Genomic DNA, 27,036 nt, shown 5'->3' with positions numbered 1-27,036 from the left:
GTCATAGTGTATTATCCTGGGGATGATTTTCTGTAGTCTTTTTGCTAATATTTTATTTAAGATTTTAGCATCAATATTCATTAGGGAGATTGGTCTATAATTTTCTTTCTCTGTTTTCAGCCTACCTGGTTTAGGTATCAGTACCGTGTCTGTGTCATAAAAGGAATTTGGTAGGACTCCTTTAATCCCTATTTTGTCAAATAGTTTATATAGCATTGAAGTTAATTGTTCTTTAAATGTTTGGTAGAATTCACATGTAAATTCATCTGGTCCTGGGAATTTTTTCTTAGGGAGTTGGTTAATAGCTTGTTTCTGAAATGGGACTAGTTACACTATTTACTTCTCTGTTAATCTGGGCAAGTTATATTTTTGAAGGTATTCTTCCATTTCATTTAAGTTATCGAATTTATTGGCATAAAGTTGGACAAAGTAACTCCTAATTATTATTCTACTTTCCTCTTCATTAGTGGTGAGTTCTCCCTTTTCATTTTTAAGACTAACAATTTGCTTTTCCTCTTTCCTTTTTTTAATCAGATTTACTAAGGGTTTGTCTATTTTGTTGGTTTTTTCATAGAACCAACTCTTAGTTTTATTAATGAATTCAATTGTTTTTTTACTTTCAATTTTACTAATCTCTCCTTTTATTTTTAGAATTTCAAGCTTCGTGTTTGTCTGGGGTTTTTAAATTTGTTCTTTTTCTAGCATTTTTAGTTGTAAGCCCAATTCATTGACCTTCTCTTTCTCTATTTTATGCAAGTAGGCCTCTAGAGTTATAAAATTTCCCCTTATTACTTTGGCTGTATCCCACACATTTTGGTATGATGTCTCATTATTGTCATTTTCTTGGGTGAAGTTATTAATTATGTGTATGATTAGCTGTTTCACCCAATCATTCTTTAGTATGAAATTATTTAGTTTCCAATTTTTTTTGGTCTATTTTCCCTTGGCTTTTTATTGAATGTAATTTTCATTGCATTGTGATCTGAAAAGAATGCATTTACTATTTCTGCCTTACTGCATTTGATTTTGAGGTTTTTATGTCCTAATATATTATCAGTTTTTGTATAGGTTCCATGGACTGCTGAGAAGAAAGTGTACTCCTTTTTGTCTCCATTTAGCTTTCTCCAAAGATCTTATCATATCAAACATTTCTAGTATTCTATTTACCTCTTTGACTTCTTTCTTATTTATTTTGTGGTTTGATTTATCTAATTCTGAGAGTGCAAAGTTGAGATCTCCCACTATTATACTTTTGCTGTCTATTTCTTCTTGCAGCGCTCTTAATGTCTCTTTTAAGAATTTAGATATTGCACCACTTGGTGCGTATATGTTTAATATTGATACTGCTTCATTATCTAAGCTACCCTTTAGCAAGATATAATGCCCTCCCTTATCTCTTTTAATTAGATCAATTTTTGCTTTTGCTTGATCTGAGATGAGGATGGCTACTCCTGCTTTTTTGGCTTCACCTGAAGCATAGTAGATTCTGCTCCAACCTTTTACCTTTATTCTGAATGTATCACCCTCTTTCAGGTGTGTTTTCTGTAAACAACATATTGTAGGATTCTGGCTTTTAATCCGGTCTGCTAACTGCTCCCTCTTTATGGGGGAGTTTACCCCATTCTCATTTATGGTTAAAATGACTAATTCTATATTGTTTGCTATCCTGTTAACCTCTACTTATGCTTTTCTCCTTTCATTCACTCTTATCCCCCTCCCCAGTATTAAACTTGGGAGCACCACTTGCTTTTCACAGCCTTCCCTTTTTAGAATCCCTCTCCCACCTTAAAGTTCCTCCCCCTATTTTACCCCTTTTCCTCACAATTTCTGTATTCCCTTCCCCTTAGCTTACTCCTTCCCTTTTCACTTTTTCCTCTCCCACTTTTCAATGATGTGGAAGGAGTTTCACCATAAATTGAATATGTCTATTGATACACACTATGTTCATCCCCCTCTTTTCTTTTTCTCAGATATAATAGGTTACCTTTGTCTCTTCATGAAATGTAGTACCACCACTTTACCTTTTTTTATGATATAATTTCCTTTCCACCTCTAGTTTGTAGGACAAATTATATATGTGTTCTTTACATATCTTTATGGCAGAAATATAGTTCTCAAGATTTCTTTTTACCTTTTTAGAAATCTTTTGAGTTCTGTGAAGATCAAACTTTTGTGTAGATCTGGTTTTTTCATCAAGATGGAATTCATTTATTTTATTAAATGTCCATCTTCTTCCCTGAAAAAAGATGCTCATTTTTGCTGGGTAAGTTATTCTTGGCTGCATACCAAGTTCCTTAGCCTTTTGGAATATCATATTCCAGGCCCTTCGCTCCTTTAATGTGGACGCTGCTAGATCCTGGGTTATCCTTATTGTGACTCCTCCACATCTGAATTGATTTTTTCTAGCAGCTTTCAATATTTTTTCCTTTGTCTAATGGTTCTTGAACTTGGCCACTATATTTCTTGGTGTTTTGATTTTAGGGTCCCTTTCACAGGTGATCAATAAATTTTTTCAATGTCTATTTTACCCTCTGTTTCTAAAATTTCTGGGCAGTTCTCTTTGATAATTTCCTGGAAAATAATGTCCAGGCTCTTTTTTTCCTTATATTTTTCAGGGAGTCCGATTATTCTCAAATTGTCTCTCCTGTTTTCCAAGTCTGTTGTCTTCCCAATAAGGTACTTGACATTCTTTTCCATTGTTTAGTTTTTCTGGTTTTGCTTGACTACTTCTTGATTTCCCCTTGAGCCATTCAATTCTATTTGTTCCATTCTGATTTTCAATGATGTATTTTCTTCACTCACTTTTTTTATATCTTTTTGTAATTGTCCAATTGAGTTTTTAAGTGAGTTTTTTTCTTCTATGGAATTTTTTTCCATTTCATCAATTTTATTTTTTAGAGAGCTATTTTCTTTTTCTAACTCACTAATTTTATTTCTCAATGATTTGATTTCTTTATCTACTCTGTCTTTTAAATATGTGGGATGACTTCTCCAGACTCTCTTGACAAGCTTCCCTTTCCTTTTCCCATTTCTCTTCTAGTTCTCTTGTGAGAGCCTTTTTGATTTCCTCTATGAGAGTCTTGTGTATTGAGGAGTAGATCATATCCCCCTTAGGGGATTCCTCTGGAGACAGTCTGCTTTTAGTCTCCTCAGGGTTTGAAGTCTTGCTCTCTATCCATACAGAAGCTGTCAATGGTTAGAGCCCTTTTAAATTTTTTGTTCACTTTGACAGAGTGGAATCGAAGAAAACAAACTGACAAGAGAAACAACTGGTCTGTTTCTGGGGGAGATGGGGCTGGATGGTGTTACGGCTTCCTCTACAGACTGCAGGAGACAGCAAAGAGGCACTCACAGGACAGTGATGGCTGCCCTGCATCTGCACTCTGAGGCTCTAAGAACATGATGAGTCACTCCAGGTCGGGGTGAGGGTGGCCGGGTCCTGAGAGATGCTAGCTTTCTGGGGTTTTATTCTTTACCTCCTGTGTTTACACCTTCTCTGCTGATCCTGACTTGCTGCCAAGATGGAATATCCACACTGGAGTCGTTCTACAGAAACAGCAGAGATCGCATCCCTCCGCCCTTGGTCTGAGCAGTGTGAGCTGCCTGCCTCTCTCTTGCTACTTGCCCTCAGCCTGCACCCAGTCTGTTCGTCCCCTCCCCTGAGCAAAAACAGACCTTTTCTGGAGAATTTCAAGCCTGTCTTCTGTTGGTAAATATTTGTGGGGGTTTTTTTCCTAGTCAAGCATTAATTCTGAGGCTTGTCATGTAATAAATTCTGAGAGAAAATGTGGAGCTTAAGCAGCTGTGTGCCTCCTCTCCATCATCTTGGCCGGAAGTAGAAAATTAGAAATTAATATGGCAGAAACTAGGCATTGACCCACACTTAACATCATACACCAAAATCAGGTCAAAATGGGTTCATGACCTAGGCATAAAGAATGAGATTATAAATAAATTAGAGGAACATAAGATAATGTACCTCTCAGACCTGTGGAAGAGAAATGAAATTATTTCCAAAGAAGAACTAGAGATCATTATTGATCACAAAGTAGAAAACTTTGATTATATCAAATTGAAAAGTTTTTGTACAAACAAAACTAATGTAGATAAGATTAGAAGGGAAACAATAAACTGGGAAAACATTTTTACAGTCAAAGGCTCCGATAAAGGCCTCATTTCCAAAATATAGAGAGAATTGACTATAATTTATAAGAAATCAAGCCATTCTCCAATTGATAGTCAAAGGATATGAACAGACAATTCTCAGATGAAGAAATTGAAACTATTTCTAGCCATATGAAAAGACGCTCCAAGTCATTATTAATCAGAGAAATGCAAATTAAGACAACTCTGAGATACCACTACATACCTGTCAGAATGGCTAGAATGACAGAGAAAGATATTGCAGAATATTGGAGGGGATGTGGGAAAACAGGAACACTGATACATTGTTGGTGGAATTGTGAATCCATTCTGGAGTGCAATTTGGAACTATGCTCAGGAAATTATCAAACTGTGCATACCCTTTGACCCAGCAGTGTTACTACTGGGCTTATATCCCAAAGAGATCTTAAAGAAGGGAAAGGGACTTGTATGTGCAAGAATGTTTGTGGCAGCCCTCTTTGTGGTGGCCAGAAACTGGAAACTACATGAATGCCCATCAACTGGAGAGTGGTTGAATAAATTGTGATATATGAATATTATGGAATATTATTTTTCTGTAAGAAATGACCAACAGGATGATTTCATAAAGGCCTGGAGAGACTTACATGAACTGATGCTGAGTGAAATGAGCAGGACCAGGAGATCATTGTATACTTCAACAACAATACTATATGATGATCAATTCTGATGGATATGTCTATTTTCAACAATGAGATGAACCAAATCAGTTCCAATAGAGCAGTAATGAACTGAACCAACTACACCCAGAAAAAGAACTCTAGGAGATGATTATGAACCACTACATAGAATCCCCAATCCCTCTAAATTTGTCCTCCTGCATTTTGGATTTCCTTCACAAGCTAATTATACACTATTTCAAAGTCCGATTCTTTTTGTATAGCAAAACAACTGTTTGGACATGTATACATATATTGTATTTAATTTATACTTTAACATATTTAACATGTATGTATTGGTCAACCTGCCATCTGGGGGAGGAAAGAGGGGAAAAAATTAGAATAAAAGTTTGGGCAATTGTCAATGTTGTAAAATTACCATGCATATATCTGGTAAATAAAAACTATTAGTAAAAAAAAAAAAAGATAAATCATTCCATTTCTGAAAGACATAGCTGGTTGATGAGTTGACTCTGAGTCCTCAAGAAACATACTCTTGGATGTGGATCTACCTAAGTAGGATACCTACCTTCTGTATACAATAGATGTTAAAAACTCCTAAGTTTTAATCTGGGGAAAGGAACTCCTGTCCTTGTACTCCTCCATTAGAAATTAGGGTGGTCCAGCTCATGAAGGAGAAAGCCAACCAGAGAGATCTGGATGGAGATGGATTCCCTTGTCTAGATTGCTGGAAACTACTGAATCTCATGATCAAGTCATCTTCTCAGCAGAAACATCTGAAGACTTAGAAGTCTTAGCCATGTCCTCATTAATGTATTGGTTTTCACTTGTCAGGGACATTATTTAACAAAATATTTAAAGCTCTCAAAGTTTCCATTGGGTGCCTTTGGTTACTCAGAGAAGCAATGATCATCAACTTATTGATCAGTGGCTAGCCTAATTAATAAATTGATTATTAATTACCCAGAAATTCTGTCTTGGAGTTTTTCATTCATTTTATCCCATCATAGTCACTTCACACCAACCAATGCACCTGGTCTATATATACTCCGAATTACCTTAATAATGATAAAGCTCTTAGGAATTACAATGATCATCTTCTCAGATAGGGATGTAAACAATTTAATGACATTTATCCTCTTAAGATTTCTGTTTCATATTTACCTTTTTGTGCTTCTCTTGAGTCTCATATTTGAAAATCAAATTTTCTATTTATTTCTGGTCTTTTCATCAAGAGTGATTGCAAATCTTCTATTTCATTCAATATCCATTTTTTCCCCTGAAGGGATTATACTTAGTTTTGCCAGATAGTTTATTTTGGATTGTATTTATAGCTCCTTTGCCTTCCAGAATATAATATTCAAAGGCATCTAATCTTTTACTATGGAAACTGCCAAATCTTATATTATCCTGGCTCTGGTTTGACAATATTTGAATTTTTTTCTGGCTGCTTGCATATTTTCTTTTTTGGCTTAGGAACTTTGGAATTATTCTTACATATTTTAATTTGGAGTTTTCTTTCATGTGATTAGTGAATTCTTTCAATTTCCTTTTTATATTCTGATTCTAGGATATCTGGGCAGTTTTCTTTAACAATTTCTTGAAGTATGTTGTTTAGGCTTTTTTTTTCATCATGGCCTTCAGTTAGTTATTAATTCTTTAATTGCATCTCCTGAATCTATTTTCAGGTCTGGTTTTTTTTTTTTTTTTTTTGTCCTATGTGATATTACACATTTCTTTTATTTCCCCTTCTTTTGATTTTGCTTTATTGGTTTTTGGTCTTATGGAGTTATTAGCTTTCATTTGCTCAACTCTAATTTCTTAAGCAATTATTTATTTTTGTGAGGTTTTGTATCTCTTTTCTATTTGGACAACTCTGTTTTATTTAGTGAATTTTTGTTCCTCTTTTGCTATTTGTCCAATTTTGGATTTTTTTGTATTGTTTTCTTCAGTATATTTTGTGCCTCCATTACCAAGTGTACATTTTAAATAATTTTTTTGCATTATTCTAATTTCCCCCCAATTTATTTCTTCATCTTTTATGTAATTTTTACAATACTTGTTTTTTGCTGAGGCAATTGGGGTTAAGTGAATTGCTCAGTGTCACACAGCCAGGAAGTGTTAATTGTCTGAGGCCAGATTTAAACTCAGGTCTTCTTGACTTTAGGGCTGGTTCTCCATCCACTACACCAACTAGCTGCCCTACACTACATTTTAAGCTTTTCCATGAATTGTTTTGGGTCTATGACCAATTCACATTTTTCTTTGAGATTTCACATATAGATGTTTTGATTTAATTGTTTTCTTTTGAATTTATGTTTCAACTTTCACTGTCACCATGGAAACTTATTGTGATCAGGTTTTGTTGTTGTTATTTCATTTTCCTAGCCTATTTCTTGCCTTTTAACTGATGTTAAAATAGGACTCTGCTTCTAGGGTAAAGGATTGTATTATTGTGTTAACCAGACTAGAACTCGCCTCTAACCTGAGGATGGCCAGAGTCAAGCAGAGGAGCCCAAAGGGAGGAGCATCAGGATATAAACAGAAGTTAATTTCAAAGTGAGGAAACTGCTTGTAAACAGAAGTCCTGAGAAGTAAGCCTGGGACAATGGCAGTGCTTTATAGACATAAAAGGAGCTAGAGCACAACACAATCATTCTTAAATCTTGAGACAATTCTCTTGATTGGCTTTTCTTGAGACAATACAGACATTCTTGGGTTCCCATGGGAACAGTTCCCTAAGTCCTTGTGTTTATTCATTGGGGTACAGAATCAGAGTTAGCAGAGTTTGGTTCACTTAGCAGTTATAAGAAATAGGGTTGTGAGCATGTCAAGAGATGTGATGGATAGCTCTCAGGTCTTTGGGAAATAGGGGGAGCTCCAATAAACCTAAATACTATTGATCATTATGAAAATCATAAATTCCTCAGTGAACACCTGTTGCTAGTCAAAGCAATACATTTTGCCAGAAAGTGAGATCATCCACAGTACAAAAGATTGTTGCTTTGCCAACCTCAACTTCTTGATAGGCCTCAGCTTTAGGAAACAGGGTGTTTCTGAAATATTTATCTGATATCAGGGTGTTATTTGAAATATTTTGACAGTTCCTTGCTTTAAGTCTTGTTTGCTGCTTTCTCTGAGAGCGAGCTCTGGATGCTTGTGAAGCATCCTGAATACCTTAGAATCAGCCAGAGTCAGGCTAAGTAAAAGTCCTTGGTCTTTATTCTTGGTCTTTAGGGGTAGAAATGAATTGGATAGACTCAGGCTCTCCACGATCTCTCCTCTTCGTCTACTGCCAAAAGTGACTTGGGCTCATTTTACTCCACCCCCTAGTCCCTTCTACAATTCTATATACACCAAACAATTGAACCAGCACAGAATTGTGGGAAGGGCCATTTTCCAAGCATATACTAATAGAATATTGTCCAATAAGTAATTAGCCTTAAGTGCTTGGTTGTCCAACCTCAGTGCATCAACTCAGAGTTTCAGCCCTTTACAGATGTCTATAGGTTTTCAATATTTCCAAGGCAGTATGATTTAAAGAGAGTTTTGATTATTATTCTCCTGGTCTGTGCTCTGATCTTAACCTGGGAAGGGAATATTGTTTTCCGGTAGCCTTGTAGACTCATCCTGGCCTTGGATTATGACTAGATTCACCAGTCTCTGGCAATCATAATTGCAAGTAATCCCCTTTCTTGGTACTGAGACCAAAATCTCTGCTCATGAGCAGTCATGAGCACTATTCTCTACTCTGTAACTGTGGCCTGAGCCTTTGCTCCTCTGAAGTCATAAGTGCCATCACTCTTTTTGGCCTTGAAACTGTGACCTACAACCAAAAATGGGCAATACTACAGATTCCTGAACCCAATGCCAGCAAAAGATCCCTTTCTCCTTACCAGTTGTCCAACCCCCTCATTTTGTGTAGAGTGAGAGGTCCCAAAGTAGCTATTGCTAGCAGAGTAGCTGATTTCAAAGCTTGTTTCTGGGCTCTAGTCTGGCCTATGCTGTGTGATCTGTATTGTGCTTCAGGTTCAAGCTGCCTATTCCTCTCACTGTCCCAGCAGACTTTTTCCTGATAACCTCCTAAGATGTCTTGGACTAAAAAATTATTTCACTGAACCTTTTGTTGGTTCTGCCACTCCATAATTCAATTTCAGGTGTTATTTTAGAGTTATCTGATGGAAAATTTGAAAGAGCTCTGCTGAAAGCTTCCCTGCTCTGTCATTTTGAGGCTACTAATTTGTTAAGTATCTCCTTCTTGGATAAGGATTTGCAACATTGCCAGTTACATATTCTATTGAATTTTATCAAGAATTTGTTAATGAACAAAAGGCTTTGGTCATTCAGAGCACATACTTGGTAGATTATCTTGGCCTAGATTTGTTATGCATTATTTTTCAGTTAACCAACTTTTTTTTGCAATTTCTTTAAATGCTTTTGTAATGTAGCCATGATCTTTTTCAAATAGGAGCACCTCCCATGAGCCTTAATGCCTATTTCATGAATATAATTCATATGCAGCTTCAATATTTTCAAATGATTTATATATAATGATAGTAGAAAAGCATAAAAATGCTTTAAACATAAACATGCATTTGCAGATCTTCTTCCTCTTTCTCTAACTTCTTTGTTAGAATAAATTTACTAGTAAGATCAAAGGGTAAAAAGGTTTTATAATTTTCTGCACATAGTTCTAGAGTGTTTTCTAAAAAGGCTGGACCAATTCACAGCTTCACCAACAGTTTGCTAACGTATCTATTTTCTCATAGCTTCTCCAATATGTCTCATTTTTCTTTTTTGCATCTCTTTGTATTTAAAAAATTAAGAATTTTATTGAATTCTCCTCACTGGTGCAGATTATTCAATGATCCATGCCTACATGAAGAATAGAGCTGGCAAGAGCTTGAGAAAAAAGAGGAATTCTAATATTCTAACTTAGAAAATTGAGAAAAATGCATGTAATTCAAGCTCTTGAAAGTAAAGAAAGACTTTTGGAAGAACTTGACATGTAGAGGAACTGGCACTTCAATCTTATTTCCAGTTTATTTATTATACTAGATATTATGGAGAATTCAGTGAGATCTGGGATTCTCTCTCTTTCTCTGCCTGTCAATCTGTCTCTGTCTCTATTTCTTTTTTTGACTTTCTTAATTCTCATTGAGATACCTTGCTCCCAATAGGAGAACTTATTCACTCTATTCATCATCTGATATATAGGTATACATATTTTCATATGCATATCTTCTTTAATTTCTGTTTTCAATAAGCTTAGAATCCTGTATGCAGGTGGCCATGGCTTAATTCTGTGTATGGAACCTCAATGCCTGAATCCTATAAAATTTTTTCAAGCCAAGAAGCATTTATTAACTGTCTAAAAGTCCAAACAAAACCCCAAACTAACTTCTCAGGGATTTAAAGGGGAAAGTAATCTTTCTCACCCAGCTCAATATGTGATGTCCATGCTGTTTAAACAGAATGGTTATTTTTATGAATGCAGCTCAAAAGAGTGACTATCTTGCTCTGATAATTTTAAAGGACATTCTTACTTGTGTAGTAGAGTCAAAATGTCTTTTTCCAGAAGAAAATCTTTAATGTTATTGCATTCATGGCAGGTCATATGAACTTTTGCAAAACAGAACCTCAAATACCAAAGAATTAAAGCAAAGGAAGAAAGAAAATAAAACCCTGGGATTAGGGGTAGAATATGGAAAAGAAAAAATGCTATAACAGGCTTTTTAAAAAATTTACTTATTATTACTAATATTTTACTTATAAGTAACAAATGTCAGGCAAATTTCTTCTATTACACCCCCTATTTCAAAAAGAGATGGAAAATATGCAGATAATTAGGAAAATTTTAAAAATGAATGTAAATTAAACAAACTAACCTATGAAACAAAGACAATAGCAATAGATTAGAAAACAGAAACCAATAATATGCTGTCTGCAAGAAATATACTTGAAACACAAATTTTCATAGTTAAAAATGAGGGGCTGAAATAAAATCTATTATATATCAGCTGAATTCAGAACAACAGGTAGCCATCATGATTTTATATGAGACTTCAATAAATGTAGTGAAAGTGAAAAAGTAAACAGAGAAAATTACATTATCCTAAAAGGCACCACCTAGAACATATTGACATCAATATTTAATATACATTCACACAATAATATAACATCTAAATACTAAAGAAATTATGGAAATTGAAGAGCACTGGCTCAATTCTGTGACTCAATTTTGGACCTAGCTCAGTTTTCTTTCCATTTAGTTATGAGTCTAGTCTAATTTTTATCTTGTGAGAATACATTATACAATTATGGGAATTCTGAGAAAACTTTATTGCATGGTTTGAACCTAACCCTGTATGGACAGGAAATTGAATTACTTCTACCTGTTGGTTAGAAACCCTTAACTAAGGACCTAAGTTATATTGACCAGAAATCTAGTCAGATCTAAAAACTGATGCAAGGAATTTTCTCACAATTACATGACTCAAGCAACCCATATGTTTTATCTGGAAAGTATATGCATATTGGTCAATAAGCTATTGTTTCTGTATTCCCATGATTAAATATAGACACTTAGGGAGCAAGGTGAAATACCATTTTCTGATTTCAAGGAATTGTACCTGTTCACTCTCTACTTCCCAATTTGGAAAATCCCTAATTTTCCCTCAAATTAGGAATCAGATTACCTAATTTTATAATCTATTTTGTAGCCTAATGATTAATTAATTGGTCTTATTTGATTGCTTTTAATATATAAAGTCCATGTCCCCTTGTATTTGAGGTTCAGGCCCAAGCTAGGGATTTGTTATGCAATTGGCATTCATTGCTTTATAAACTTAAATGCTAAGAAGCTTGAATTTTTGTTTTCTCAGTCATTTTATCTTTCATCTGCCATAATACTTTAAGTAAAAAGTTATTTGAATTGCAAGGAGAAACAGTAAATATAGATGTTAGGTAAATTATGTACTCCTTTCAGATCTAGAGAAATCTAATCAAAAGATAAGAAGTTAAGGGCTTGAGTAGAATTTTAGAAAAATGAGAAGTGATAGGTTTCTGATGACTATTAAATAAAAAAAGAAAGAAATTTGCCTATTTTTAACTGGGGCATGATATTTTTACAAATGGTTTCCTTTAGAAAGAGACTAAAAAACTCATAAAATGTAGAAAATATAAAATACAAATTATATTCAAAATGCAACTTAAAAGAATTAAAGATTTTTGGAGATAAAAAAACAAAATTCTAAAGAACTGGGGGGGGTGTCAAAAAACAAACTGTAGAATGAATTGAGAATTTCATCAAATAAAATGACAATAATTCAACAATATACTAAAGAATTGAAATGAACATGAGAAAAAGAATCAGTGAAGTTGGCATTAAAATAAAACATTTTTCAACAACAACAAATCAAAATTTCAAACAAAATAAGATAGAAATAATTACATTAAAGAAGACATCAATAAAATTGAAAGAAAAATACATTGAATTGATAAAACTAGGAGCTAAGTTTTCCAAAAATCTAGAAAAAGGGGAAACAGCTAAGCTTATTAACAATCAGAAGAGAGAGAAATAAAATTTCTATAAAATAATTTAAAGATAACTTAAAACAAATTATCCAAATTAAGAAAAATATAGAGTATTTAAATAGCCCCAAATTAGAAGGATACATTAAGTCATAAATGAGCCTCAAAGAAAAAATAGGAACAGATGGATTCACAAATGAATTCTATTAAACATTTAAAAATCAATTAAAATTCAAATTTTATTTTCATAAAACCTTAAGAAATCATAGTAATTTCTCAAAATGTAAATAGAATCTCTATAAAATTAAGAACGAATATAACATGTAGTGGAGATAATTTTAAAACCTTTCCAATAAAATAAGAAGTTAAGTATATTGATTATTTGTTAATTTGTTAATAAAATGCTAGAACTTTTGACTATTGAAAAAAAAATAAAAATAAAGAGAACAAGCAAAGCTGAAAAAAAGCTGAAGAAATGTTGATTTTGAGCTTATTGTAGAATATAGTAAGTATGAAATGTTCATCTAAATTTAATTTAGGCTGAATTGCCTAAAGTTATTGTCAAATAACTAATTCTTTATCAATTCATGATTTGTAGTTTATTGGAAACTGTATAATGGTGATAGGAAAGACCGAACAAAAGTATCAAAACACTTATGGACAAAACCCCAAACAAAAATGAAAAATGAATAATAAAAAAGAACTCATGGAAAAGCTAAAAAAAAATTATATAAAAGAGGTAGAAGAAAAATTGGGAGAAGAGTTGAGAGTGATGCAAGAGAATTATAATAAAAAGAGTCAACAACTTGGAAAAAGAAACAACAGTTTAAAAAGTAGAATTGGCCAAATAGAAAAGGAGACACAAAAACTAACTGAAGAAAGCTCCTTAAAAATACAATTGGTTCAATAGAAAATATTTTTTTTTTTTGCTTTGTGTGAGATCATGATTGCTACTTTTACTTTTTTTTTTTAAGCTGAAGCATAATATATTCAACTCTAGCGTCCTACTCTATGTGTGTCTCTCTATTTCAAGTGTGTTTCTTGTGTATAACATAATTGTAGGATTTTGTTTTTTAATCCACTCTGCTAGCTGCTTCTATTTTATGGGTCAGTTCATCCCATTCACATTCACACTTTAAGATTACTTAAATATATATTAAACATATTACCCTATTTTTCCTCTTTGTTTATCCTTTTCTTTTCTTTCACCCTGTCTTTCATCACCAGTATTTGATTTCTATTCACTACATTCCCCAATGTGCCCTCACTTCTGTCAGTTCCTGCCCCTTTATCATTACTCCCCCCATCTTAATTCTCTGTTGAGTTAAAACATTTTTATACCCAACTGATTGTGCATGTTATTCCCTCTTTGAGCCGTTTCCAATGAAAGTAAACTTCAAATGATATCCACTGCCCTGTCATTTTCCCTTCCACTGAAATAGGTTTTTCATGCCTCTTCATGTGAAATATTTCACCCCATTTTTACCTCTCCCTTCCTTCCATTCTCAGTGTAATCTATTTTTTCACATCATTTCACATTTTTATATCATTTTCTTCAAAGTCACCTTATATCTGTATCCTCTGTCAATGTATACTCCTAACTACCATAATGGTGATATAGTTCTTAAGAGTTACAAGTATCATCTTCCTATTTAGGGATATAAACAGTTTAGTCTTATTGAATCCCTTATGTTTTCTCTTTTCTCTTTATTTTTTTTTACTTTACTTCTCTTGAATATTTTATTTGAATATAATTTTTTTTTGGTTCAGCTTTGTTCTTTTCATCAGGAATGCTTGGAAGTCCTCTATTTCACTGAATAACTATTTACCTAGTTTCTCTGTGTAAGTGATTCTTGATTATAATCTTACATCCTTTGCCTTCTGGAATATCATATTTCATGTTCTCCTGATCCTTTAATGTAAAAGCTACTAAATCCTGTGTAATCTTGATCGTAGCCTCATATTTAAATTGTTTCTGGTTTCTTGAAATATTTTCTCCCTGATGTGGAAAATCTGGAATTTGGCCATAATGTTTCTGGGAGTTTTCATTTTGGGATGTTTTCCAGAAAGTGAACAGTGGATTCTTTCAATTACTATTTTACCATCTAGCCCTAAGATGCCAGGACAGTTTCCCTTGATAATTTCTTGAAATATGACTACTAGGCTCTTTTGCTTCTGATTATGGCTTTCAGGTAAGTAAGGTATTTTTTTTTAATTAAAATATAAATTTTATTTATTTATTTTTTTTTAAATTTATTTTAATAGTTTTTATTTACCAGATATATGCATGGGTAATTTTACAACATTGACAATTGCCAAACCATTTGTTCTAATTTTCCCCTCCTTCCCCCCATATCCCTCCCCCAGATGGCAGGTTGACCAATACATGTTAAATATGTTAGAGTATAAATTAAATACAATATATGTATACATATCCAAACAGTTGTTTTGCTGTACAAAAGGAACTGGACTTTGAAATAGTGCACAATTAGTCTGTGAAGGAAATCCAAAATGCAGGCGGACAAATTTAGAGGGATTGGGAATTCTATGTAGTGGTTCATAATCATCTCCTAGAGTGCTTTTGCTGGGTGCAGCTGGTTCAGTTCATTACTGCTCTATTGGAACTGATTTGGTTCATCTCATTGTTGAAAATGGACATATCCATCAGAATTGATCATCATATAGTATTGTTGTTGAAGTATACAATGATCTCCTGGTCCTGCTCATTTCACTCAGCATCAGTTCATATAAGTCTCTCCAGGCCTTTCTGAAATCATCCTGTTGGTCATTTCTTACAGAAAAATAATATTCCATAATATTCATATGCCACAATTTATTCAGCCCCTCTCCAGTTGATGGGCATCCATGTAGTTTCCAGTTTCTGGCCACCACAAAGAGGGCTGCCACAAACATTCTTGCACATAGTATAGTAATTTAAAAAAATTAATAATAGCCTTTTATTTTCAAAATACATGCAGATAGTTTTTAACATTCACCCCGCAAAACCTTGTGTTCCAAAATTTTCTCTCTCCCTTCTTCCTCCCCATTGCTGTAGACAGCAAGAAATTCAATATGTTAAACATGCAATTCTCCTATATGTATTTCCCCATTTATCATGCTCCACAAGAAACATAAAATCAAAAAGGAAAAAAATGAGAAAGAAAAAAAGCAAGCTAAGGTGAAATACTTATGAACAAAAAGGTGAAAATACTATGTTGTGATCCACATTCAGTCCTCCACAGAACTTTGGTTGCAGACGGATCTCTCTATCACAAGTCTATTCGAATCACCTCACTGCTGAAGAGCCACATTCATCAGAATTGATCATTCATTGCATAATCTTGTTGTTATTGTACACAATGTTTTCCTGGTTCTACTCATTTCACTTAGCATTGGTTCATGTAAATCTCTCCAGGTCTCTCTGAAATCATCCTGCTGATTGTTTCTTATAGAACAATAATATTCCATAACATCCATATGTATAACTTATTCAGTAATTTTCCAACTAATGGGCATCCACTTAGTTTCTAGTTTCTTGCCACTACAAAAAGGGCTGTTATAAACATTTTTATACACATAGATCCTTTTTTTTTTCTTTTTTATGATCTTGTTGGGATACAGACCCAATAGAGATAGTGCTGGATCAAAGAGTATACCTAGTGTGATAGCCCTTTGGGCATAATTCCAAATTGCTCTCTAGAATGGTTGGGTCACTTCACAGCTCCACCAACAATGTACTAGTGTCCCAATTTTTTCACATCTCCTCCAACATTTATCATTATCTTTTGCTGTCATCTTAGCCAACTTGAGAGGTATGTAGTGGTACCTTGGAGTTGTCTTGATTTACATTTCTTTAATTAATAGTGATTTAGAACATTTTTTCATGTGACTAGAAATTTCACATGACTTGGTTTTAATTTCTTTGTCTGGAAATTGTTTCTTCTTATCACCTGACCATTTAGTATAGAAATTCTTAAATCATTTTTCCTAGTTTTCTAGGTAAGTTGTTTTTCCAATGAGATATTTCACTTTTCCCCTCTATTTTTTTCCTTTGTTTGATTTTGTTTTGTTTCTTGATGTCTCCTAGAATCATTAGCTTCCATTTGTTCATTTCTAATTTTTAATAAGTTATTTTCTTCAGTTAGCTTTTTTGACTTCTTTTTCAGGTATCCAGTTCTACTTTTAAAGGAATTCTTTTCCTTCAGTAAATTTTGTATATTTTTTCCCATTTGTTGTGCTTCCTTTATCAAATTGTTGACTTTTTATGATTTTTTTGCATCACTCTAATTTCTTTCCCCAATTTTTCTTCTACCTCTATTATTTTATTTATTTATTTATTTATTTAATTTTTGGATGAGGCTATTGGGATTAAATGACTTGCCCAGGATCACACAGCTAGGAAGTGTTAAGTGTCTGAAGCCACATTTGAATTCTGGTCCTCCTGACTTCAGAGCTGGTGCTCTTTCCACTGTGCCACTGACTGCACCTCCTATTTAATTTTTAAATTCCTTTTTGAACTTTTCTAAAAGTTCTTTTTAGGCCTGAGACCAATCCACATTTTTTTGAGTGTTTGCACGTAGTCATTTTGACATTGTTGGCCTCTTCTGAATTTTATTTTTATTTTTCTTCTCACTATAACATGGTCAGAAATGTGTTGATATTCTCCATTTTTTCCCTCAGCCTATTTTCTATTTTTGTTTTTTTGGCTGAGGCAATTGGGATTAAGTGACTTGCCCAAGATCACACAGCTAGGAAGTGTTAAATGTCTGAGGCCAGATTTGAACTCAGGTTCTCCTGACTTCAAGGCTGGTGCTCTATCCACTGTGGCACCTAGCTGCCCCTATTTTCTGATTTTTAAAGTTGAGCTTTGTTTCTAAGTTGAATAGGGCAAGTTCTAAGTTTCTTTTGCTGCAGGCTGCAGAAGAGCCTGGATGCTTACCTGGGACTGTGTCAGGGCTACAAGGCTTTGATAACTGACCGCGATCAAGCTCAGTGCTTTCTTTTACTGGTTTTCCTGGCCAATGCCTGATGTTGGCTTGCCCAGACACTGCCTGCCTTCAGTGCACTCCTCCTTTGTCCAAGTGTGACAGATTTTTAATGCTGACCTAAGTTATCTTTGGCTGAAAATATTGCTTTATCCTGTCTTTTTATTGCTTCTATCATTCCAAATTTCATTTAAAGACATTATTTTTAAATTGTTTGGAGGTGAATTTGAGAGAGTTCAAGAAATTTTCTGCCTTATTCTATTATCTTGACTCCTGGAAGTTATTGCTTTAGTCTTGAAGTGAATTTCCATCCCTTTATGATCCTTGGTAGTTTTAGTCTTATTTACTTTTCCCCCAGAACATTACTACCCTACTTATTTTTCTACAACAAAGAATAGTTTTTACTAAAAAGAACAAAGCTTTCTCTTTGGCTTGATTGTCTCTTGACTTCTTGACATAACTTCTTGATCATCTAGGGGTACAAGTCTCATCTATGTATTGGTAAGGATCCCTCTAACTTAGTGAACTACTGGACTCACTTCCCCACAATTTAACAAGGAAGTCCAGAAATTTATTGAACACATTCCTCACTGGGGTATATTAATGTCCTCCAACTAGCAAAATAACTACAATTTTTTTTTCAAAGAGCACCATATCAGATTACAGATCCAGAAATAAAGTTTGCTGACTAGTGGTCTTTCCCCTTAAACATCTTATGCCATGAAAGGCCCATCCATCTATAAACACTATGCTAAGTGGAGTCTTTGGTAGATACTAAGGAATATATACAAGTGTGTTAGGATATCCAAGTAGCAACTCATTATACCATTCTTGAATAATCATTTCCTATTATTGGACTCTATTTGCTGAACAGGGTCATAAAATTACACTTTTTTTATTAAGTTGGCAATGTCTTGGGTGATGCAAGATGGCTTCTTAAACAAGATTGATAGTATACAGGAGACTTATATTGCTAAATGGAATATGTACATTAAAAATAATTTTGGCATGATCCATCTGGTATTATTGCCTTAATCAGATGATGACTAAGAGACTGGAGCCATTAGCCAAACTTTTGGAACTCTGCCTCTTCTGTTGGTCCATTCGACATGGGATCCTGAGAAATGTCATTTTGCTTAGTTTACTGATGGTTCCATATGTTATGAGAGAGGCAGATTCAATTGCATGTAATTAGTCACTAATATGATAAAAGGCATGCCCTAGAGAACGGAAGACTTTGACAAGTTCTTTCACATGGCTTAGTACCATCTTATATGGATGACATGTGACAAGAGATAGAACAGAGAAGCTCTTCATCTACACTGATTTCTGCTCATCTGGTCAAGAGAACAGGCTAACCAAAGATTCTCCCCTTTGAGGTTAGGACAATAGAGGAATTTTACTGATGTCTTCCACTATACACACTCATTTGTAGAGAATATCAAGATTCATCAGAGACATTATATGGCTAAACAACCTGTTTGGTCTATTATAAAAACAGCAGAGGTTGGAAAGTAGGTCTACTGCTGATATAGATATTGAAGTAGTCATCCCATATTGTGCTAAGCATGAAACCATATGATCCCCTTAAGGATGAAGCAGCTATTCTTGCCAACTGGGCTTTGTATTAGTCAGAAAACAAATTTTATCAACTAGCAAAATGCTACTCTACCATCTACTAAGAGATTTGCTTCTATCAATCAAGAGCTGCATTACTACGCATCTTCACAGTTCACGTTTTCAATCTCCCAAAAATCCTACCTATGAAAAATAAGCACCATCCTAGAAAAGAACAGGGCTTTCCTGTTTAATGGTTTCTGCAATCTCAATTCCAGAAAGACTTATGTGATAAGAATGGATTGTTTTTGGACATATTTTTCAAGTTACTCTCCAATCCTTCCTTGTTTCTTTCCTAGAAAGAGTTGCTTTAAAAGTTTCTATAAACCCTGAAGAAATAACTCAAGTTCCCTTTAATTGGCAGATTTCCTTTCATCTAAGATAGTTCATATGATTTCTCTCCAGAAATAACTTAAAGAACCAATAAATGGAATTGTTGGGAAATGCAAGGGGCTCCACTTAACCATGACTTAAGTAGAATTGATGAACAACTAGCCCAGCAAAGAAGTGCAGTGACTCATTTTGAAGCAAAAACAACTCTTTGATTATGAATGCCACAATCCATAATGAATACTTTCTGGTAACTGTTAAACTGATTGTAGGAATCTCTGAGAGGATACAAAAATAATTTATTACTGTTGATTAGGGGGATAGGGACAAGATGAGGAAACTCCCCCTATAAATGGAGGAAAGGAATTATCATAACCAAGTTTCAAAATTCCCAGGTTAAAGAGAAAATAATCCAGGCAGCAAGAAAAGAACTTAAATACTGTGAGACAACACCTAGGATTTCACAAGACTTAGCAGTTTCTACACTAAAAGATTTATAGATATCAACGTATTATATTTTGAAGAGCAAGGACACTGGGGTGGAAGCCAAGAATAACTTATCCCTCAAAGTTGAGTATAATCCTGAATTTAAAGAAATGGATATTTGATGAAGTGAAAGACTTTCAGGAATTTGTAACAAAAAGACCAGAACTCAATGGAAAATTCAGAATAAAATATCCAGAAGAAATATGAGGAAATTATCAAAGATTAATTATAAGTCATAAAGTTTAAATCATTTACTTATAATATATTCTTAAGATTGTTGTCATTATTAAGATAATTTGAAAGAAAGATTGTGGCCGAGTTGTATATGATGGGGTGATTCTAAATATCTAAATATCCAATTTAAGTATAAATGACATGATGAAAAATGCTATCTGAATAATCAAAGATCTAATAAATAGAAATGTGTATAGAATAATTTTACATATATACGTATGTATATAGTTGTGTCTAATGGTAGCCATCTCTAGCCCAGGGATGGGGAGGTGAGTAAAAAAATAAATAAATATACATGATAATTTTGTTGTATATTTGAAAAGAATAGCAAATTATGCATAGTAGATTTGTTCTTTCATGTACAATTGTCTCTTTTATTATATGATGCTATAGAAATTTTAGTTTTATTCCATAAATAAAAATTCCATAAAAATGATAAAAAGAACCTAGAGAATCTAAAGAGTAATCAGAATTTATAGTTAATAAATAGTCAAGAGACAAAGATGCCCTAAATTTTTAAACTGTCCTATAGTATAAGTGTAGTACTTCATTTCCCTAGTATTGGAGAGGGCTATTTAATTTTTTAATAGCTTTCATTTGTCATTCTATGTTGACTGTAATGTCCTTTATACATTTATTTAAAAAAATCATTTGGAAAATAATTACATTCCCAGTTCTCAATCATACCCTTAATCTGATTTGCATTTCTGTGATTTTATGCATTAGCTTTAATGAATTATCAGCCCATTTTTTAATAGTATACTCCATGACTTCTCTGGTGAGGTTAAGAGAATGGAGGCATACATAGTCCATTCCAAGGGGAGTTTGGTCCTATCCTGGTATCCTGAAGTCCCTAAATGAATCATTATTAAACTCTAGCTCTGTTCTCATCCTTGAGTAATTTCAGGAAAACTTTATACTGACACTAAGCTTAGGGTCTAAGACCCAGCTTGGATCTAGGATTTCTCCAAATGTAGATAACAGGCTTTTCTGTTAAAAAAGAAAGAAAGAAAAACTCAATATACAATATGGGTATCAAGGTAGTGGTTTATTTCCTCCACCACAAAAATGCATAAAACACAACTTAGTGTATGAACAGATACAAGAACCATAACACTTCTCAAATGGCCTCATTATGCTCCTCCCCCAAAATAAAGACCTTATCTGGGACAGTTGAATTGATATTTTCCATCCACTTGTGCCATCCGGCTAACAAAGTTCAGCTCTCCTGGCCAAGACAGACATAATTGACTTTAGTCCTTCACAGCTACAGGATGATCCTAGCAGTGATCATTTTGTCCCCTGAGAAGCATTTTGTTGCAAAAATTTAAATTTAGATACCTAAATCTTAAATTCTTTAATTCTTGATCCATAAGGTAACTTAATAACCAATTCTAGAAAAATCCATTTTTTAGAATTACTAGCTGCTAAACTATATTTAGGAAAAGGCAAAAAGAGGCAGCCTGAGACTCAAAAGTCCATTTCATGCTTCCAAGTGATTTTGCTTTAAACTTTTCGTGTTGTTGGGAGGAGGACAAAGGAATTCCCTCCTTCTTAACTTGTTGGAAGTCCAAGATGAGAAAGTCTGTGCAACAGGAGACAAATCCAAAGGCGAAAAGTTGAAAATTTGAACTTCATTTTGAGGAAAAGGTTCCTTAGCGGTTGCTAGAGGACCAGTAAAGAGTTGTATCATCCTAGCAAGGCTTATATTCCATGTAACAAATAAAGCTTTCTCATCATCTTAAATAAATGGGATCATACAATTTTAAAGCTAGAAGAGACAAGTCCTGAAGACACATTCTCTAGGGATTTTAACTGGCATATGATATAACAAAATCCCTGTTGATTAATTTTCCCACATATATTCCTTTCAAGGAAAAAAACACCCCAAAGAGCCTTATGGGAAAGCACAAATGAAGATTGATCCATTTATGAGAAAAGTATAGATAAAATTAGAAGAACCAGGGAATATAATCACTTTTAAAGGGGAGGAGTACTCAAAAAATCACAAATATCATAATGTAAGAGATATTTAAATTTTGCACAAGAATTTAATCAAGTACTATTAAGTGCACAAAAAAAGCAAATAGAGATGACTTTCCCATCAGAAAATATTAAGCATCCATGCCTGTATATTTTTCCACAATTTGTTTCAGAATTTTCTGAGTATGTATTATACATAAACATTATAGGTTCTTTATCTAGCTTGTAGAAAATGTTTTTCATTCACTGACTAAAAAAGTTACAGTGAGGACGCCAAGCAATATGCAAAGATAACATAAGTTATAATTTTCTGCACCAAATGAAGAAAGTTGCCTTCAGATATCAAACAGGATCAGTGTCTGCTTCCATTGGTTTTGATATCACTCATTTCCATATAGTCAGATCAGAAACAAAATAACCAGAAGTGCATTCTGACTTAATCCACTGATTTTTCCTTCTGTAGTTTCTCCAAGCTCTATAAATTCTATAATTAAAAGCTTAAAATACATCTGCATGTTAACTACATGCAAATGGTCCAGTTTTGGTTTCAATTATGAGTTTTTGGACTTTTAAAATTTTTAGTAAAGTATTTAATCAGAAACCTCTTATCAGAGACAGATGTTAACTTCATAGTTCTTGAAGGCACTGTAGATCCACTGTACAACAGACATGACCATTCTGGTGAAAGGGGGAAGGGGAAGATAAAGTCATTAGCAAATTATTTATTTAAAATATACAACATTTCTACAGCTGTTGTAATCTAAGGTATAGCCAAATTTCTATTATGGTGATCAAATTACATTTAGTGACTTTTTGTTAGCTGCTTCTTTTATCACTTAGCATAACCTTGAATCTAATCCTTTTAATTTAAAGACATATTTACTCATATAATATTAATACATGTTAACATCTATAAAACATAGGATAGGAAAAAAAACCCTTTTAGAAAATCAAGCAACCTATAGAGAGAGCTCTTATGGAAAAAAAAAATGAAACGACTTCATTCTGCATTATTATAAGCTCAGAATTTTACTTGTGTAAAAGTAGGAATTTAAATAGATATGAGTAGAAAATTTAACTAACCATGTTTGGATTAATCATTTTAGAGGGAACTTAGAAACAAAAGTGTTGCTATGAAATGCTTCTAACTATCCCTCACACTGATTTCTACTTATAAAATAGAATTATGACATAACCTAAATAGTGTACATAGAATGTTTTAATAAAAATGATAATCATGATTATTAGTATTACAACACAACCCATAGAAGTGTACATATGATTTAAGTTAAAAATGACAATTATTAAAAAATTATAACCATCTTCTAATGGGTCACAGGAAATAGTCACTGATAAAACTGGGATAGCTAATCAGGAATGTTAGTTCAATTAAGGATTAACTCAAATGTGTTTATCTTTTTTTTCTGAAAAATATATTCTGTTACTCAAAAAAAGTTTTTGGTTAAATCACTTTTTTGGTAACATCTGTGATGTATATCTGTGATGCAACAATCTTTTGGAATGGGTACAGCAACATCAATAAGGAAAAATTAAAACAAAAATTCTTGGCTGAGAGACAGGTATTTAGGATATAGATGAAGAAAAAGTATTAAATTTAAGACTACTATCAGATGAAGAAATTCATAGCTACTTTATCTTGAACCACATTTCCCATTCACAACTTATGTAGACAATGAACTGAAGGGGAACAAAAAATTGGGAGGATAGGGATATCTATTTATGTATCTAATCTATTGGGGAAATCGGCTATAACTCGTGTAAGACATATAAACTGATGCAAAATGAAACATCATATACATCAAAGGAAATATTGTATGATTATCAACTGTGAATGACTTAGATATTCTTAGCAATATAATGATCCAAAAGAATTCTGAAGGACTTATGATAAAAAAAAAAAAGCTATATATTTCCAAAGAAAGAACTGATGGAATCTGAATGCAAGTGAAGCATATTTTTCTTTATTTTTAATGGAGTTTTTTTTGGGGGGGACAGTTTCCCCCACACACACACACCATGTCTAACAGGAAAATTTGTTTTGATGACTGGACATGTGTAGCCTATTTAAATTGCTTCTTTGCCAATAGATGTGGTAGAGAGAAAGGGAGAGAATTTGGAACTCAAAACCTTTAAAAAATGTATGATAAAAATTGTTCTTACATGTAATTGGGAAAAAATAAAACAAAGAAAAATAGTTTTCTAAAGTACTATGATTTTTTTTAAAGAGTACTATAGTTGTATGTTAAAGGAAACAATCCATATTATTTTATCATAGTAGAAATTACTGTGTTGAAGATATTTACCTACCATTATTCAAATACTCAAGTTTTTATTTGATATAAGCATTTATATATTTGACTAAATAAAATTATATAATTGCACATTATCTTTCAAGAACAAAGGTAATTTACAAAGATTTCTCTAGTTATAGAAGAAATACAGCAAAAAATAATTCCTTCACCTTTAATATTACTGATAATATTATTAATCACAAGTGTATTGAATTTGCAAAGAACTTTTTGATTATTATTTTCCAAGAAGATGTTTCCTTGTGTACTATTCATTTCAATTTTGTACAATATATTATGTATAGCTGATATATTCCTCAGATTCCATGAGGAAATGAAACACAACTTTTTAAGTTGGTGAATAACCAATTGGCCAATAATAAAAATGTCTTTTGCCATGAAAAAATACAGGAATTTTTTTTGTCATTTTATGGGTTTTTTAAAGAAATATCATAGCATTAGATCAAACTTGTATGATTTGGGGCTGATACAAATAAAAATGTTTGGAATACTGTCCAGATTAAACAAATAAATTCATAGGTTGCATTTAATGTTCCTTACCTTGCATTGGCAGAGAGTGCACTCAGTACCATGCTTAATCCAAGAAGATCCAGTGAAACGAACCATATGCAGTTCATCCAGGCAAGTCTTCATCATGTTATTGCGTATGGTGTCAGCCTGGCAAGGGTCAGTGACACAAAGTGGACAGCACTCATTCTCTGGGAGCATGCTGAATTCACACTCTAAGTCTGGACAAGGCAGAGGCCAGCAATCAACTTCCCCTTGCTATTAAGAAAATATAGACATATTCTCAGGGAAAGGGAATGAGAGAAGGGAAGGAGAAGAAAACTGAGGGCTGAATATTTAATATGCTAATTTGACTTTAAAAACATATTCTAGGTGTCAAAGATATGGATCATTCAAGTTTTATAAAAAAGTTCCTCTAAACAAATATGAATATAGGTAGTAAAAGTTGTCTTCAAGAATTTCAAAACACAATTCTATTTAGAAAAAAAATAAAATTCTATGTTGCCTTTCTTTCTATAATAGAAGACAGCTTTGAAATGTAGAGATTTGTGAATTTCTTTTATGTTGGCTTTTAAAATTTATTTCTGCATAAAAGTTTTGTTCATTTATAAGAAAATCAATTATATATATATATATATATATATATATATATATATATATATATATATATATACATACACACATATCAATTTATATTGTGTTCACTCCTAAATTTACAAGAGAAGAAAAATTGAAAATAAAAAATCCCTCATTCTTACTTGACCCTTGAATTCAACTCAATCTTTATTTTTCTTCACAAAAAAATGTAAAAGTTGGAACTATCTTAAAAATTTTATCTATTTTAAAATATTTAGAAGTATTTTATTAGTCATTTCAAAATCTTGTGGTGCTGAAGATAAAAGTAGCCTTCAAATATAGAAACCAACTTTGCTCTTTCAATTGATTTTTGGATTAAAATTAATGAATACAATGATTTACCTAAAACAACTATATGATAATAGAAAGAATGCCAACTATAACTTTAAAAGTAACATCTTGAATGAAAAAAGTCTGCTATAAACCACAATTTTCTTCATAATTTACATTATTGTCAAGAGATACATGGAATTTAAATAGATAAAATAAGACAGTTATCTCTGAGCCCTTCTATTATTGTTTCTACCAGTAATTTTATGAGCATATATAAAATAGTGCAGATGATAATCTTCTCTAAACGGGGGAGTGGGAAACCAAACACTAAAAAATGTAAGAATGATTGATAGGAATGTATTAAAAACATATTACTTAGGAAAAAAATGATCATTTTGTTTATGAAACTAAAGTTGTAGTTGTATTTTTGTAGACTTTTTGAGAGGACTCTAACCACACAGAGTAACCAAAGAAGTTATTATCTTCTCTTTTAGAATCAGGGATGGCAAACATATTCTCTTACATGTCTTTTGTATAAGTACACAGCATTAAAAAAGACTTGTTGCAATTTTAACCTTTAATAGGCTTAAGAGGTGAAGTTTAGGAAAGCTATGGTAAATCTGAACAGTATGCTAAAAAGCAGAGATATCACCATGCCAACAAAGGTCCATAAAGTCAAAACTTTTTTCATCAGTGATGCATGGCTGTCAGTGTTAGACTATAAGGAAAGCTGAGAATTGCCACTCCTATTGCTGGTGAAGACTTTTGGGAGTCCCTTGCACAGCAATGAGGTTAATTAAAAAAATAATTCAGGTATTTATTGGAAGGTCAAATACTGCAGCTGAAGCTTAACTACTTTGGCCACATAATGAAAAGATGGGGCTTACTGAAAAAGATTGAGAAGAATTGAAAGCAAAAGGAAAAGGGGGTGGCAGAGGATGAGATGAATAGATAGTATCTTGGAAATAATAAACTTGGACAGACTTTGAAAGATAGTGGAGGATAGAAGGGTCCAGCATACTGTGGTACACGGGGTCCTGAAGAGTAGAAATGACTGAACAATAACAACAAAGTCTTAATAGCGTAAAACTGCACTACAACTTTTGAGATACTGTATAGTATCCAAGGAAACAGAAAATTGTTCAGGAGATTCTGTAGCTTTCTCTGGAAGGGGCTGCCTCCAGATAGCACATAAAAGGAGAAATAAGGAAGGCTTTTATTGCTGATAGTAGATCCTTGTCTTTGGTATTGAACTGTTTGTTGGCTAAAAAGGAAAAGCGGAACTGGTAGGACCTTGACAATATCCTTGAGGATATTGAC

General features: G+C 33.2%; 1 protein-coding gene across 4 annotated transcripts in view; it reads right to left on the bottom strand.

Annotated features, from left to right (window-relative positions):
- Positions 1–21,016: 21,016 nt before the first annotated feature.
- NELL2 (neural EGFL like 2) overlaps positions 21,017–27,036 on the bottom strand; it is a 128,297-nt gene continuing 122,277 nt past the window's right edge. For all 4 annotated transcript variants that reach the window (XM_074269457.1, XM_074269456.1, XM_074269458.1 and 1 more), the window contains 2 exons: positions 24,841–25,065; positions 21,017–22,648 (listed from right to left, as the gene is read on the bottom strand). In XM_074269457.1, the coding sequence (XP_074125558.1) occupies positions 22,598–22,648; positions 24,841–25,065 (276 nt within the window). In that variant the 3' untranslated portion in view covers positions 21,017–22,597. The remainder of the gene's footprint in view (positions 22,649–24,840; positions 25,066–27,036) is intronic.

Source organism: Sminthopsis crassicaudata, chromosome 5, assembly GCF_048593235.1.
Source record: "Sminthopsis crassicaudata isolate SCR6 chromosome 5, ASM4859323v1, whole genome shotgun sequence".
In the NCBI taxonomy this organism is placed as follows: Eukaryota; Metazoa; Chordata; class Mammalia; order Dasyuromorphia; family Dasyuridae; genus Sminthopsis; species Sminthopsis crassicaudata.
This window is presented reverse-complemented; position numbering and strand designations above follow the sequence as displayed.